At 31.9% G+C, this 14,839-nt stretch overlaps 1 protein-coding gene and 1 long non-coding RNA gene across 2 annotated transcripts; one reads left to right on the forward strand and one right to left on the reverse strand.

Annotated features, from left to right (window-relative positions):
- Nucleotides 1–2,760: 2,760 nt before the first annotated feature.
- LOC116013136 (zinc-finger homeodomain protein 1-like) lies at nt 2,761–4,944 on the forward strand. The gene is made up of 3 exons (XM_031252790.1): nt 2,761–3,106; nt 4,453–4,547; nt 4,614–4,944. The coding sequence occupies exons 1-3, from the start codon at nt 2,761–2,763 to the stop codon at nt 4,851–4,853; spliced, it is 681 nt and encodes a 226-aa protein (XP_031108650.1). The 3' UTR covers nt 4,854–4,944.
- Nucleotides 4,945–13,764: 8,820 nt separating this feature from the next.
- Nucleotides 13,765–14,466, reverse strand: LOC116014231. Its single transcript, XR_004097370.1, has 2 exons — nt 14,296–14,466; nt 13,765–14,223 (listed from the first exon to the last, which is right to left on the reverse strand). It is a non-coding gene; the product is annotated as an uncharacterized LOC116014231 (long non-coding RNA).
- Nucleotides 14,467–14,839: the final 373 nt, after the last annotated feature.

Raw genomic sequence — 14,839 nt, forward strand, 5'->3', positions numbered from 1 at the left:
TTGCAAATAACACACTACCAACAAAAAGGAAGAGAACAAATAGTAAAGATAAAGACAATGACAATGTTACTCAAAAGAGAATTAAGAACACTTAGAAAAATTCAAACAAAAAGTAGTATTTATTTAGACTATCATTTTTAGACCAAATATTTAGACTATCAATTTTACAAGGTTGCAAACATTTATTTTAGTAATAATTATAATGAATTTTCTATATTATCCTAGATTCATATACTTTGAGTTAGATATTTAAATAAAAAAAAAATCGGCATTCAATTACCCATGTATAAACTTCTCCTATATAATCTTGCATTGATATACTTTCAAATATTTATTTAAATATAAACATTGGGCATTAACCCATTCGCGCAATGCGCTTATAAAACTAGTAATTTACTAAAAGACAAAATAGATCTATTCTCAGAAATACTATTCCGTTCTCAACTTATTCCATGAACCAAACATATGGGTAATGTTTGGCGTACAACAAACATGTGCGAGAGATGCGTGATGTGTAGACTTTGCGCATCTGTTGTAAAATGATATATGTAAATTTTTTTTAAATTTAACATATCATGAAGTTTGTTTTGAACCAATTACTATGTTAATTAACCAGAATTAAAATCAATAGTTGAACGTTTTTCTTAATAATAGTTTTTAGTTTATAAATTTGAATAGTTTTTGGGTCTAATGGAATCTGCAATTGGGATCGAATTGAACTTCTTGGTGTTTAGACGCTATATTGGAAAGTGTGATGAAAATATATGCGTTTTAACTGCATTTACTTCAATCAGCCAACTACCATACCTATATATCTTCAATTCCCGCTCACGAATAGTAGTATGTTATATGTACTATACTTATATTTATAGCATGGTATAATTCATCATAATTATACATACACGTAGTAGCATCATGTAAAACTACTATGATGTTGATGTGATATGTCTCCTTCTTACTGCTCTATAATTATGACTTTGTGTATTTACGGACTACTACTTTGTAAGAATATAATAATCTCACTTGGATATGTATATGTAAAATTTCACGTTATCGTGGATTATAATATTATTTGTTTTACAAAATAGTATTTTATGTGAAGTATAAAGTATAATTTTACAAAATATTTTATTTGTCTATTTTTATATGTCTGGTTCGATTAATGAAATTTGATTAAAGTTATTGTTAATTTTAATTTTTTTATAATATTATTAAGTTTAGTCTTAGTATATAAAATTTATAATTTAGAAATTACATTAAAAGTATTGTTTTAAAGGAAAAATATCATGATATTAATCTAATAAATGGGCTAACGGGTTCGCTGAGAGCCAGAGTCCCTAACAAGTACATGGGCTAACTGGTTCGCTAAGCGCAGAATAAAACGGCAAATAACATTCTGAAAGTAACCCAATAACGTGTGGCACTGATCAAGGATAGGGTTTGTATAGGACAAATCATGTTTGCTCGTCAGGATGGCCTTGATAACTGCCTGACAATCTGACTCTAGACACATTTCAGTAATGTTCATATTCTTAAGCCAAGATACATTAAAAGTATTACTAAACACAAAATTAAATTTAAAAATGAATAAAAATACTAAAAAAATAAGTAAAGAAAAAGATCGAGTTGAATTGATGACTGATGAATAATAAATAGAGCGGGTAAAATAAGATAAAAGGAGTATACAATATTATACCTTATTAGTATAGTCCTCACCAACAATTGCACTAGAACTCATGTCGACCACATTATCACCAAACTCTTTTTCGATCATTACTCCCGCATCAATTTCCACCTGAAGAGTGGGAGTTCGATGATCCACTTCCCCACAAGTAGACATTATTAATTTTGCATCAAGAAATTCTATATTCATAGTGCGATATACCCTTCATAAATGTTTTGGCCATGGAATGCTTGTTTAATTTGGCTATGATTGAACCCACAATAGAATCAAAAAATACAAAAGCTTAGAAGGTGTCACCCTCATCCTTTAAAATATTAATATATTGTACAGGTCATTTTGTAGAAAAGATCTCATACAATATAATACAAAATCATCAATTGGATACAATATTTGGTGTACAGAAACCAATAAACACCGATGAGTAATGTTTTCCATAATAATTTTTTTTTGAATTTTTCCACTCTTTTTTTTTTGGACTTCAAACTTTCTCATGATTTGACTTTTATTCATTAGATGTCGATGAAATGGTCGTATCACCATTGATTTAAAAATGAATTTAGTTACTAATCAGTTGATGATACTTCGGGTAAGGGGAGAAAATTAAATTTGTAAGAGAAATACTCCGTATAAGAGAGACATGTAGCATTGCTGCCCTCATTTACAATTTACTAGTATTTTAACATTCTTATGATTTTAATTTTACTCATTTTGCAAGAATAATTTTAATTTTACTCTAAAACTGAAAGCGATGACTTTTGTACATATACCTATCGGGCATCGGCTATCGTCCAATTTAAAAACATGTCATCATTACCTTCTTTATTTTTATTTTTATTGTTTTTTATAGATGCGGTAATAAAAAAATCTTCGTCCAAACTCCAAAATTAATATAAAAAAAATTATATAAATTTTTGGAAGCCCCACCCACTCACCGACTCAGCCTAATAGATATAGGGAGTGTATATTCCATTTAGTGATAATAGCTAGTGTCGGATAGTGTAAGCAAAGCAATCAAACTAAATAACCCATATTTGAAGCTCAATTCCTTCTATGGCTGCTCACTCACATCCTTCATAATGAGCCAAGAAAACAAGAAGCCATTACTATCTGCTACAGGTAACGCTTCGTGCTCTAAACACGAAGAACAAGAAGAAGAAGAGTATCATAATAATATGATCAATGGCCAAATGGTCCCTTTCGTAGCTTCGTCATCGTCTGCCATGGAGGTAATTGAAACCCACAATCGATATAATGATGTTAAGTACATGGAGTGCCTGAAGAACCATGCAGCCGCCATGGGTGGCACCGCCACCGACGGCTGCGGCGAGTTTATGCCGGCTGGCGAAGATGGCAGCCTTGAAGCCCTCAAATGCTCCGCCTGTCAATGCCATCGGAATTTCCACCGGAAACTCCTCATAAAAGGTCAGCCTACCTCTTAATTGCCTCCTCCGTTTCATTCTACTCTAATAGCAAAGAGACAACTTTATTTCTTTATAGACTGTCATCATATTTTTAAAAGGTAGGATGTTCTGGACTTAATTATTGACCCTTTATCTATCTCCGTCCAACAATCTCCTAGCTAGGGATGTCAACGGGGCGGGGGTGGGGAATGGGGTCCCCGTCCCTGAAATCCCTCCACATTCCCCGTCCCCGCCCCGTTCTCCGGCTCCCCGTCCCCGCGGGAATTTTTTGGGGACGGGTAATCTTCGCGGGGATTTTTTTTAATTATGTAAATTTTAAAAAAATTAATATTATAAAAAAAGAAACTAAGCCTTAAATCATCAAACAAAGTCCAAATTCAACATACATAAATCAATAAAATTAAAATATTCAAACTCTAAAATTACTATAAATATCCAAAGTTTCTAACTTTCAAACAAAAATACATAATCATAAAATGCCTAAACACTTTAAATTATTTCAAACTCCTTCAAAGTCCAAAGTCTAAATATAAGTACATAACAAAACAAATGAACTTCTAGGATTTTAACTTTTAATTTCTTATATACTTTGTATATAAATAATATATAATATATAATATAATAATATACGAGGAATCGGGGACGGGGCGGGGAGCGGGGATCGGGGACGGGGTCGGGGCGGGGAATACCCTCCCCGTCCCCGTTCCCCGCGGGGATTAGGAATTTCTCCCCATCCCGCCCCCGTTCCCCGAAATAATTCCCCGAACCCGCCCCCGTCGGGGCGGGGATCGGTTTTCCCCGTCGGGGGCGGGTTGAATTGTCATCCCTACTCCTAGCCATCAATTAATGGACTTGACCCTTTACCCACTTTCGCCCAACACAATCAATAAAAATGAACATACAAAATTAATTATATTGGAAAAATTAAATGAAATTGACAAACGGACTTTGATTCCTTGAAAAAATCTAAATATATAAACACACAGGCGCATACATACATATACACACACACATATATATATATATATATATGTATATATATGTATAATATTCACTTTAAATTTACAAAAAATCTCACAATCATTACCTAAAAGTACACTCTGAAGGAAGTATGTCTAATGATCTTTAAATAAGATTAAGTGGCTCATAACTTACATTTGTGTTGATAATATTCTAAACACATATGCAAGTTTGCAATATAAATTGTCATGGAGTATATTACCAAATTAAAACAAAACATATATTTGTCCAACATTATATTTCTTTGTAAAAGTTATTAGTAGTAGATTGTATTGGATTATAGAATTAATTTTATGGGCATATAAAATTATTGGATTGGATGTGCAGGATGCCCATGGGCGAGGAGCTGCCCTTTGATATTTCCTTGTTCACAAAACAAAGGCGCCACGCCGGTTGCGTACAACAATAATAATAATAATAATGCGTCAAGCGGCGGCGGCGGCGGCGTTGTTTCAGATTGGGAGGAGAAAGAAGATGCGGCGGCGGAGGAGGAGGAGGAGAAGGAGGGTTTAGAGATGAGGAAAAAGAGGTTTCGGACGAAGTTCAGTGGGGAGCAAAAGGAGAAAATGGTGGCGTTTGCAGAGAGAGTAGGGTGGAAGATTCAGAAAGTTGACAGCTCTGTAGTGCACAACTTCTGTCAAGAGATTGGGGTGAAGAGGAGAGTCCTCAAGGTTTGGATGCACAACAACAAAAACAACTTTGCTGGCTTATCCAAGCCAACAAATTAAACTAACTACTCTCATCCTAGCTTCCACCACAATAATATCATAATTATTATTAATTAATTAATGCAACTTCATTAATTATATTCACACATGGATCGGATTGGATTATAGCAATCTCGCAACTACACCCTACACCCATCTCATCTCTCGGTTAGTACATTGTGATTTACTGACGAATGGAACGGAGCAATTCCACAACTACACGTACGTACTCATCTGTGGTATTACTTGTTCAAGGCTCTGTTTGCCAGAGTTTATTTAGAAGCTTAAAACTTATTTTAAGCTACTAATAAGTTATGAGGTCTGTTTGGTAATGTTCTCAAAATAAACTAATAGCTTAAAATAAGCTAGTAGCTTTTTGACTTTTTTTCATCTTTATCCTTATTATTTTAAATAAATGACATCCCTTACCCCTCTAAATTAAAACTCTTTTGACATTTTCTTTTCATTATGTTTGGTTGTAATTTCAGTTTGACATTTGTGTTTGAACATTAATTTTTGTATGAACTAATCTTATAAATTATAAACATTTTATTACTTTATATATTTTCAAATATATGTTCTTACTTTATATTTTATTTAAATACTAGTTTTATACGCGCATTGTGCGTATGGGTTAATGCCCAATGTTTATATTTAAATAAATATTTGAAAGTATATCAAAGGATTCAATGCAAGATTATATAGGAGAAGTTTATACATGGATAATTGAATGTCGAATTTTTTTATTTAAATATCTAACTCAAAGTATATGAATCCAAGATAATATCGAAAATTAATTATAATTATTACTAAAATAAATGTTTGCAATCTTGTAAAATCGATAGTCTAAATATTTGGTCTAAAAATGATAGTCTAAATAAATACTACTTTTCATTTGAATTTTTCTAAGTGTTCTTAATTCTCTTTTGAGTAACATTGTCATTATCTTCATCTTTACTATTTGTTCTCTTCCTTTTTGTTGGTAGTGTGTTATTTGCAATTCGGTTATTGTTGGTAGCATAAATGACAACGTCATGCAATGAAATTATGATATAGGAGCTATGGACTTTCCTTTAGGTGTTTTGCTTGGGGTTTATTTGGTTCAACCATTATTGTTGAATGTGTTATTGTGGATAAAGAAATCCCTAGTTTACGAAAAAAGATTAAATAAATTAATAAAAATTTGAAAATTTAAAATATTATATATTTCAAAGATATTAAAATATAGTTTCTCGCTTCAATTTGCTGGGTAATGGGGTATTTGAGTACTTTCATTGTCAACAAATCCCCCGAGTAGTTAATATGATTGGTTTCAAACTATTCTTTTTTATTTTTTTCATGGTATTAAAGAAATACATATGTATCATTTTTTGGTGTAACTACTAATTTATTTAATTCAATAAGAATAAAATAGAGCGATTCCGCTTCAATTTGTTGGGTTATTTGAGTACTCTCTTGTCAACCAATCCACAAGTAGTTAATATAATTAACTTCAAATTATTTTAAATTTTTTTTTCATAGTATTAATAAAATACTTGGTAAATAAATATATAACATTATTTTGTACTATAACTTTGATATTTAATTACAAGATATTTTAAAAATAAGATAATGGACAATGTAATGAATATCAATTGATAAATTTGAATGTAAAGAATCTTTGCATGAGAGAAAATAAAGACAATATAACTAATGAAATTATTTCTCTTATTTAATTTAATTTTTTGATAATGAATAATTTTTTCAAATAAAGGTATTGTAGACACATAATTCTAAATTAAGAAATACATATGTATCATTTTTTGTTGTAGCTACTAATTTAATTAATTTAATAAGAATAAATAGAGTAAGAAACTTAATTATGTCAAATTTGATTGAGATGAGGTTTGAACCTAAGATCTTTTTTATAGAAATTAATGGGTAAGTTAAAAGTTAACGGAATATTAACGGAGAATAGAATATTTAACGGAAAACTTAACGGATAATCATAAAAGTAAAGTTAAATTAGGTAATCTCTATTAATAATATTAATCTGAATTATCTTAACCATCTATTTTATTAAATAATTCATCTGAACCAGCCATTTGATTAAATAATTTGACCGCCATTTTTCTACCCATTTTAAGCCTAACTCTCTTTGGCTCTTATTAGTATAGTAGATATTGATTTCATTATTTTATATTTTAATATATAAACAAACCTATTTAAATTTAAAATTATTTAAATTGTATGAAGATGTCTTTTTTAGTCTTTTTACATTTATCAGCTTATCAAAAAACTAATTTTACCAAACACTTTTAAGCATAACAGCTAGTTTAACAGCTCTTCAGATTTCAGATTCGAACTTATAGTTTTTCAGTTTTCAGCTACTTTTCAGCTTTCAGCTACCTTTACAGCTAAGTTTGTCAAACATAGTCTAAAAACTATTTCAGTTATTTAATATATAGACATTCAATCCCAACATGTCGCATTATAATAGGCGGTATTTTTACCGCCAGGTACAACTCTATTAATATATATTTTATGTGATTTAGTATAATATTATTAGTTAAATGCACCTTAAATATTAAGTGGTTAAAATATTATTATGTGCCTAACATCTGACATCTAATGGTAGGGTAGTTGTGTGAAGAAAATTTGGTGAGAACATGTTACATACCCATCACTATCATATTTGGTATTGTATATAGTAACCCTTAATTCCATCACTCTCTTCCCTTTAATTTTGAGGTTTGATAAAATAAATTAAAAAAAAATTAAAAATTAAAAATTAAAATTAAAAAAAAAAAATAAAACATGTTTAATTTTATGACATTATAGTCCACTGTCTGCAACCTTAAACAGGGTGTAGTCCAATTATAGAGATAACTGTAATAAAGATTAGGACGAATGCTTTAATTAGGTTGTGATATGATTACAATTAACCTAGTCGCTAATTAGCGCTTTCGATCATGAGTCGTGACCATTGTTGTCGCATCATTAAAATAATTATTCCCAAAATGACTTTTTCTTGAATTACTTCTCACTTTATATATATATATATATATATATATATATATATATATATATATATATACTAGTTTTATACAGGCATTGCGCGCATGGGTTAATGCCCAATGTTTATATTTAAATAAATATTTGAAAGTATATTAATGCAAGATTATATAGGAGAAGTTTATACATGGATAATTGAATGTCGAATTTTTTTATTTAAATATCTGACTCAAAGTATATGAATCCAGGATAATATAGAAAATTCATTATAATTATTATTAAAATAAATGGTTGCAACCTTGTAAAATCGACAGTCTAAATATTTGGTCTAAAAATGATAGTCTAAATAAATACTACTTTTCATTTGAATTTTTCTAAGTGTTCTTAATTCTCTTTTGAGTAACATTGTCATTGTCTTCATCTTTACTATTTGTTCTCTTCCTTTTTGTTGGTAGTGTGTTATTTGCAATTCGGTTATTGTTGGTAGCATAGATGACAACGTCATGCAATGAAATTATGATATAGGAGCTATGGACTTTCCTTTAGGTGGTTTACTTGGGGTTCATTTAGTTCAACCATTATTGTTGAATGAGTTATTGTGGATAAAGAAATCCCTAGTTTAAGAAAAAAGATTAAATAAATTAATAAAAATTTGAAAATTTAAAATATTATATATTCCAAAGATATTAAAAGGTAGTTCGTTTCTCGCTTCAATTTGCTGAGTAATGAGTTATTTGAGTACTTTCATTGTCAACAAATTCCTCAAGTAGTTAATATGATTGGTTTCAAACTATTCTTTTTTATTTTTTTCATGGTATTAAAGAAATACACATGTATCATTTTTTTGGTGTAACTACTAATTTATCTAATTCAATAAGAGTAAAATAGAGCGATTCCGCTTCAATTTGTTGGGTTATTTGAGTACTCTCTTTGTCAATCAATCCCCAAGTAGTTAATACAATTAGCTTCAAATTATTTTAAAAAAATGTTTTCAAAGTATTAATAGAATACTTGGTAAATAAATATATAACATTATTTTGTACTGTAACTTTGATATTTAATTACAAGATATTGTAAAAATAAGATAATGGACAATGTAATGAATATCAATTGATAAATTTGAATGTAAAGAATCTTTGCATGAGAGAAAATAAAGACAATATAACTAATGAAATTATTTCTCTTATTTAATTTAATTTTTTGATAATGAATAATTTTTTCAAATAAAGGTATTGTAGACACATAATTCTAAATTAAGAAATACATATGTATCATTTTTTGTTGTAGCTACTAATTTAATTAATTTAATAAGAGTAAATAGAGTGAGAAACTTAATTATGTCAAATTTGATTGAGATGAGGTTCGAACCTAAGATCTTTCTTATAGAAATTAATGGGTAAGTTAAAAGTTAACGGAATATTAACGGAGAAGAGAATATTTAACGGAAAACTTAACGGATAATCATAAAAGTAAGGTTAAATTAGGTAATCTCTATTAATAATATTAATCTGAATTATCTTAACCATCTATTTGATTAAATAATTCATCTGAACCATCCATTTGATTAAATAATTTGACCGCCATTTTTTCTACCCATTTTAGGCCTAACTCTCTTTGGCTCTTATTAGTATAGTAGATATATATATATATATATATAATTCACAGTTCACATGTACTGTGAATATATATAGGTTTCGCGGGCTGTGGGTCTTAGTGGGTTAGGCTCGTTAGGCCCGCTCTTTCGCGGGCCACCTTTCTTGTAATCTTAACCCGCCTCATCGTGGGGCGGGTGCGGACTGGCCCGCGGGTCTTGACCCACATTGACAGTACTAGCTGAGATTTTGTCCTTGCTTTTTTCTTTTATATGGTTATAAAATTTAATTATTGAGGTGTTTAATGTAATTTTGCATGTGTTTTATTTTTGTCAAGAATTCTATTGCTTTATTATGCTTGCTTTTAGGAGTTTTAATTTAGGTAGGATTGCATTTTCTTCTTTTGTTTGTTCAAAGAGTTGCGTGTTTCTTCTGTAGTTTCGAGACATCGGTTCTTCATCTTTGTTCCTCAAGCATGGATTGCATTAATGAAGGTAAGTATTCCTTAATTTTTTTAGCTTTTTTTTTCCTGTTGTTTGATTATGCTTTTCTTTCGTTGGTGTGTGCATGGGTTTGTAGTATCAGTTTTTGTTTTCTTCGCTTTTTTGGGTGGTAGTGTCGTTGTTGCTTTGAATTTTTTGGTTTTAATTTGTTGTTCTCTCGTTTGATTACTTATAGTGTTGTTCTCTCGTTTGATTGCTTACAGTGTTGTTCTCTCATTTTGTAGTAATCTTTTTTTTTCACGTCACTGTGTGCATATTTGTTTTCGACTGTGTGCGTGTGCTCACTCATCATGGTGTCCGTTAGTTTTGTGGTTTTTCTTTAGTATAGTGTTTGGGGGTAGTTTGGTTTGTGGAATCATTTGCTATGGTATTTCGAGTTTGTGTATTTCTTTTTACCAGATTTTCCACCATTCTTGTGTGTTTTTCTTCAACAATTTTTTATTCTAGTTTTTTGTTGTGCACATATTAGTCAAGTATATTGCACACAGCCGCTTGTTTTCGTGGTAAGCATTTAATTGTGTCACATCACTGTTTGCATATCTATATTTGGTTGTATGCATATGTGTTCTATATTCATGGTGTCCGTAAGATTTTGGAGATTTTTTATGTTATATTGTTTGTAGGTTATTCTGGGTTGAGTCATTTGTTGCATCATTCTGAGGTTGCATACTTCTATTTACCAGATTTCCCTACATTCTTGTCCGTTCAGTCATTCTGAGGTTGATGTCTAGTATTTTGTACAATAATTCACCCCTTATTTTAGTTGTTTTGATGCTTATTTTCTTTATCCCGGTGAAATTGAGAATTGTTTATGTGTTATATTGTTACAAGAGTTGAATTATCCACAAAGAGCAGCAAAGGAAGAATTTTGAAACATTTTGGACAAGTTTTGGAAGAAAAAGAAATTACAAGGAAAGGAAACAAGAATAAGAATTGGAAGTTGCCTCATGGGCCCAAGGCCCATCTATCTCCTATACATTCTACATATTCTCTACAATTTAAGGGGTTCCCAACCCTAGTTAGTTTTAGTTTATTCTTCCCTTCTCTTTATATTTCCCTAGCATAGTTTAGATTAGTTTTACATTATATTATTTTCAAGCTTGGAATCTCGGATTGAAGTTGGATTTGTTCTTCATTATCAGTAAAGTTCTCTAATTCCTTTATTTACTTTCTTTTCAGATTTCTTGCAATGTTTATGGTTATTTTATTGCTTTGTTTTGTTTACTTTTATGAGGCATGAGTAGTTAGCTTTTGGGTTTGGATTAGGGTTCTATTGCTATTCTTGATGCTAGGTTTATGATTATTGCATAAAGGGGTAATTTATTAACTTAGGGTTTTATGTTTGAATTGGATTATAAATTCCTCTTATTAATAATTGATGCGCAGCTTTTATTGATTTATTTTTTAGAGGATTTCATCACAACGAAAGTTGGGTGAAAGACTCAACCTAACCAATTTCAACCCAATTTTTCCTACTATGAGAATAGGGGTAATTTGGAGGCTTATAATGCTTTTATGTTTTAAGGTTAAGATTGATGCATCACGAAAGTGGTGCAATCCTAGCCTAATTCTAGTTTATTGATTACGAAAATAGCTTAACTGCATTCTTGAGTGCATTACCAATAAATTCCTTGGTTAATTGTTTTTCCCTAATTCTAAGTTTGTTAGAGCATCAAGATTGCAATACCCCTAATCTGACCCATTCTTTTATCATATAGTTTATCCCTTATTTATTTTGCATTATTTTATTTCCATTCTTTAATCTTAGTTTGCTTGGATTCTAGTGAATTCAAATACTTTAGTGCCTAGAATTCTACTTATCATGCAAGTACGTGTCATAGTCCCAATCCTCAACGGAACGACATTTACACCCTCTTTTTACTATCACCATTTTACTCATCAGAGGTTGAAGGAGAGAGCGCGGATCATGTTATGGAGTTGTCCTTGGTTTCGAAAGACCTCAAACTCTCTTTTGCCAATGCCGGTATTGGGCTTGGTACGTCCGCTAGTAAATATGGTGTTATTCGGGCATTTTGTTGTGTGCTCGCGTCTCCTGATATTGTTGTTCACCCCGACCATTGCTAAGATAAGGGTTCTGGAAAGCGGTTCAAATCATTAAAAGAAGTTGCTGCAAAGAAAGCATCAAAGTCAACACGAGAGTGCAAGACTTGTCATAAATTTGAGGGTCATGATAGTCGCAATTGCTCGCTAAAGGCGTAGTGTCACTTTTTTACTTGTGGTTTTTCTAAGACTTTGTATTTTTTTATGTGAGTTGGATTATTTGTATGGGTTTAATCTGAAGTATTAAATATTGGTACTTAGTCTATGCTATATATTTTTTACACCCACGTATTACTGTATGTAGTTGCGATATAGATGATTGATCATGTGTGTGCACCTACCTTAAGCAGTGTGTGCATGTCATTGTGCACCCATGTGCTGAAAACCACGTGGGTGTGTGCATTGAAGAATTTCATCGTGTGCCGTCTAGACACATTAGAGGTGCACAGCACATAAATTTTAATCTCATTATCGGGTAACGTGTTGAGTAACAATTGGGTTAACTTTTTTAGTTTAATCTGGATAATTAAATATGTCAATCATGTTAGCCGTGATTGCCCGCTGAAGGCGTAGTATTACTTTTGTAGTTGTGCATGTTTTTAGGACTTTGTATTCAGTGATGAGACTTAGATTACACCAGATTGTTTAATTTGAATATTTTAATTTATTTATCAGCTTATGCGTGGCACGTACTACGATTAAGGTGTGCATGTCAATGTTCACTACCATGTTTGTGCACCTACTACTAGCACTGTGTGCACGTACTAGAGACAGTGCGTGCATGATAGTCTTAACTCATGCGGCGTTCAGTATGTGGGTGTGTGCACCACAGTCTAGTACAAACTAGTTCGTTTCTTCAATTTTGTGTTGTGCACTAAACGGTTCATTCAATTTTTCGATAAGTGCAAAATGTTCTTTAGTTATGTGTGTGCACCTACTTATTGTATGATGTGCATGTTAGTTAAACTCGGCTGCTTCTTAGTTAGTGAGTTTGTGCACCCCTGGGCCTTGATATGGATTGTCGTACATACTCGTATGGGCCATTCTGCGTCACCACCACAACAATACATTTTGATTTCAAAAATACTTATGCACTACTACTCAAGCATGTTCCATACCCACTGTTTTCGCCTCCAGTTCTTAATACATTGTTCCCATCATAAACTATTACTAACTAACCAAACAAAAAAAAAATCTACTTCAATATCACGTTAGGTGTCTTCAGGATCAGTGGGTGGTGGCAAAAAACACATGTTAACAACAATTGCACTTCATAATCCTACCGTAATTGAATTCTGGAAACTCAACTCTAGTTAACCCTATGTGCACTTACATACCTTGTGTGTGCACTTTACAACCTCACCGTGTGCCATAAACTTTAAATGCAACAGATAAGATACACATACTAGTTTGAAAAATGCATGATTTCACCTTATGCATGTGTGCCCTGCCAAGTGTGCACTTCAGTGTACACATGTGTGCAAATATATGTCCTACTGTGTGCACTATACATACAACCAGTGTGCCACCTTCTGAAATTTTAACACTCTTAATGCACATACCATTTCCATCTCACAAGTTTGATGGTAATACAGCCAACTTTGTTGGAAACAAACCATTTATAGTGCCCACTCTAATAAGAAAATACCTACTGAAAACTTTCTTGTACAAAAATGCAGCCATAATGACCCCTAGTTATGGCAGAGTGCACACACATTTGCATAAATATTTAAAACAGTAAACCCATACTAAATTAACCAACGGGAGCAAACATTCTTCATATGTGCACAAATTTCACACCACTTTTATTTGAAGGCCTAATTCAGACAAACAAATGAACACAGAACCACAAGGATCCACCCCGTAACAACTATCTCCATGGACTATATGTTTTTAATGGGTTGCACATGCATAAAACAGTCCTAGCAGGAGCTTTTTATACTCAGTATTGGAATACTCCACCACTGTAAAGAATAACACTTTGTTAACTACATGGCGCACACAGCTTCTTCCTTCCACACACAACTGTCACAGGCGGACTCCCATTTTTACACATTGTTGGCAGTTTTGGATTCTTCCCCTATCAGATTACCCCGATCCCTTTAATAATTCCCTCAAACCCTAGGCGTGGTTGGGTTAAACAATGTCGAACGAATAATCCGGCCAGCGAACAATAAACCTATACCCTCTACCCCTTCCGCCTTCTAACCCTTCAGAACCCTCATCTGGGTAGTCGTTTACCTGCTAGAAAACATACTGAGTTTTTTTTTCAAAAAAAAAAACAAAACAAAACAAAACAAAACAAAAACATACCTTTGCTTTCAAATCGATTCCTTGTTCCTCATCGTCGTTTTCCCTGTCGTCTCGATCCAGCCATAGCTCTGTGACGGTGGCAGAGTGGGAAGATTAAAAGTCGGATTATGCCTCAAATTTTAATCATTGCTTCAGCACCCTACGACCAATTGCCCTTTGATTGATTATTCTTAACATTAATGAGCCAAATTGTAACGTGTAATATTAAAATCTAAACATCAAATCTCAACCCTGCGTCCATGTTTACGAATGGCTATGATTAAGTCTTATTTCTCATCTGGTTAGGCTGTCTCATATGAAGTCTACTATATGGTTGAACTCTATATTCACATTTTAGAATTCTATGTTTATAATTTTAGAATTCTATATTCACAAATTTAAATCTCAATATACAAAATTGCAGTACTCAATATTCACAATTCTTGAACTCTATATTCACATTTTTTGTATATAGATTCAAAAATTGTGTTATACGGAGTACTATTGAATATAGAGTTCAAAAGTTGTGAACATAAGGTTCAAAAACTATAAACACAGAGTTCTA

Source organism: Ipomoea triloba, chromosome 3 (genome assembly GCF_003576645.1).
Source record: "Ipomoea triloba cultivar NCNSP0323 chromosome 3, ASM357664v1".
NCBI classification, from domain to species: Eukaryota; Viridiplantae; Streptophyta; class Magnoliopsida; order Solanales; family Convolvulaceae; genus Ipomoea; species Ipomoea triloba.

Bases quoted from the DNA above. Each gene is read 5' to 3' on its own strand.
- LOC116013136 (XM_031252790.1), top strand. From the start codon at position 2,761: ATGAGCCAAGAAAACAAGAAGCCATTACTATCTGCTACAGGTAACGCT. The intron at 3,107-4,452 runs GTCAGCCTACCT...TTGGATGTGCAG, and splicing joins CCGGAAACTCCTCATAAAAG to GATGCCCATGGGCGAGGAGC. The intron at 4,548-4,613 runs GCGTCAAGCGGC...GCGGCGGCGGAG, and splicing joins ACAATAATAATAATAATAAT to GAGGAGGAGGAGAAGGAGGG.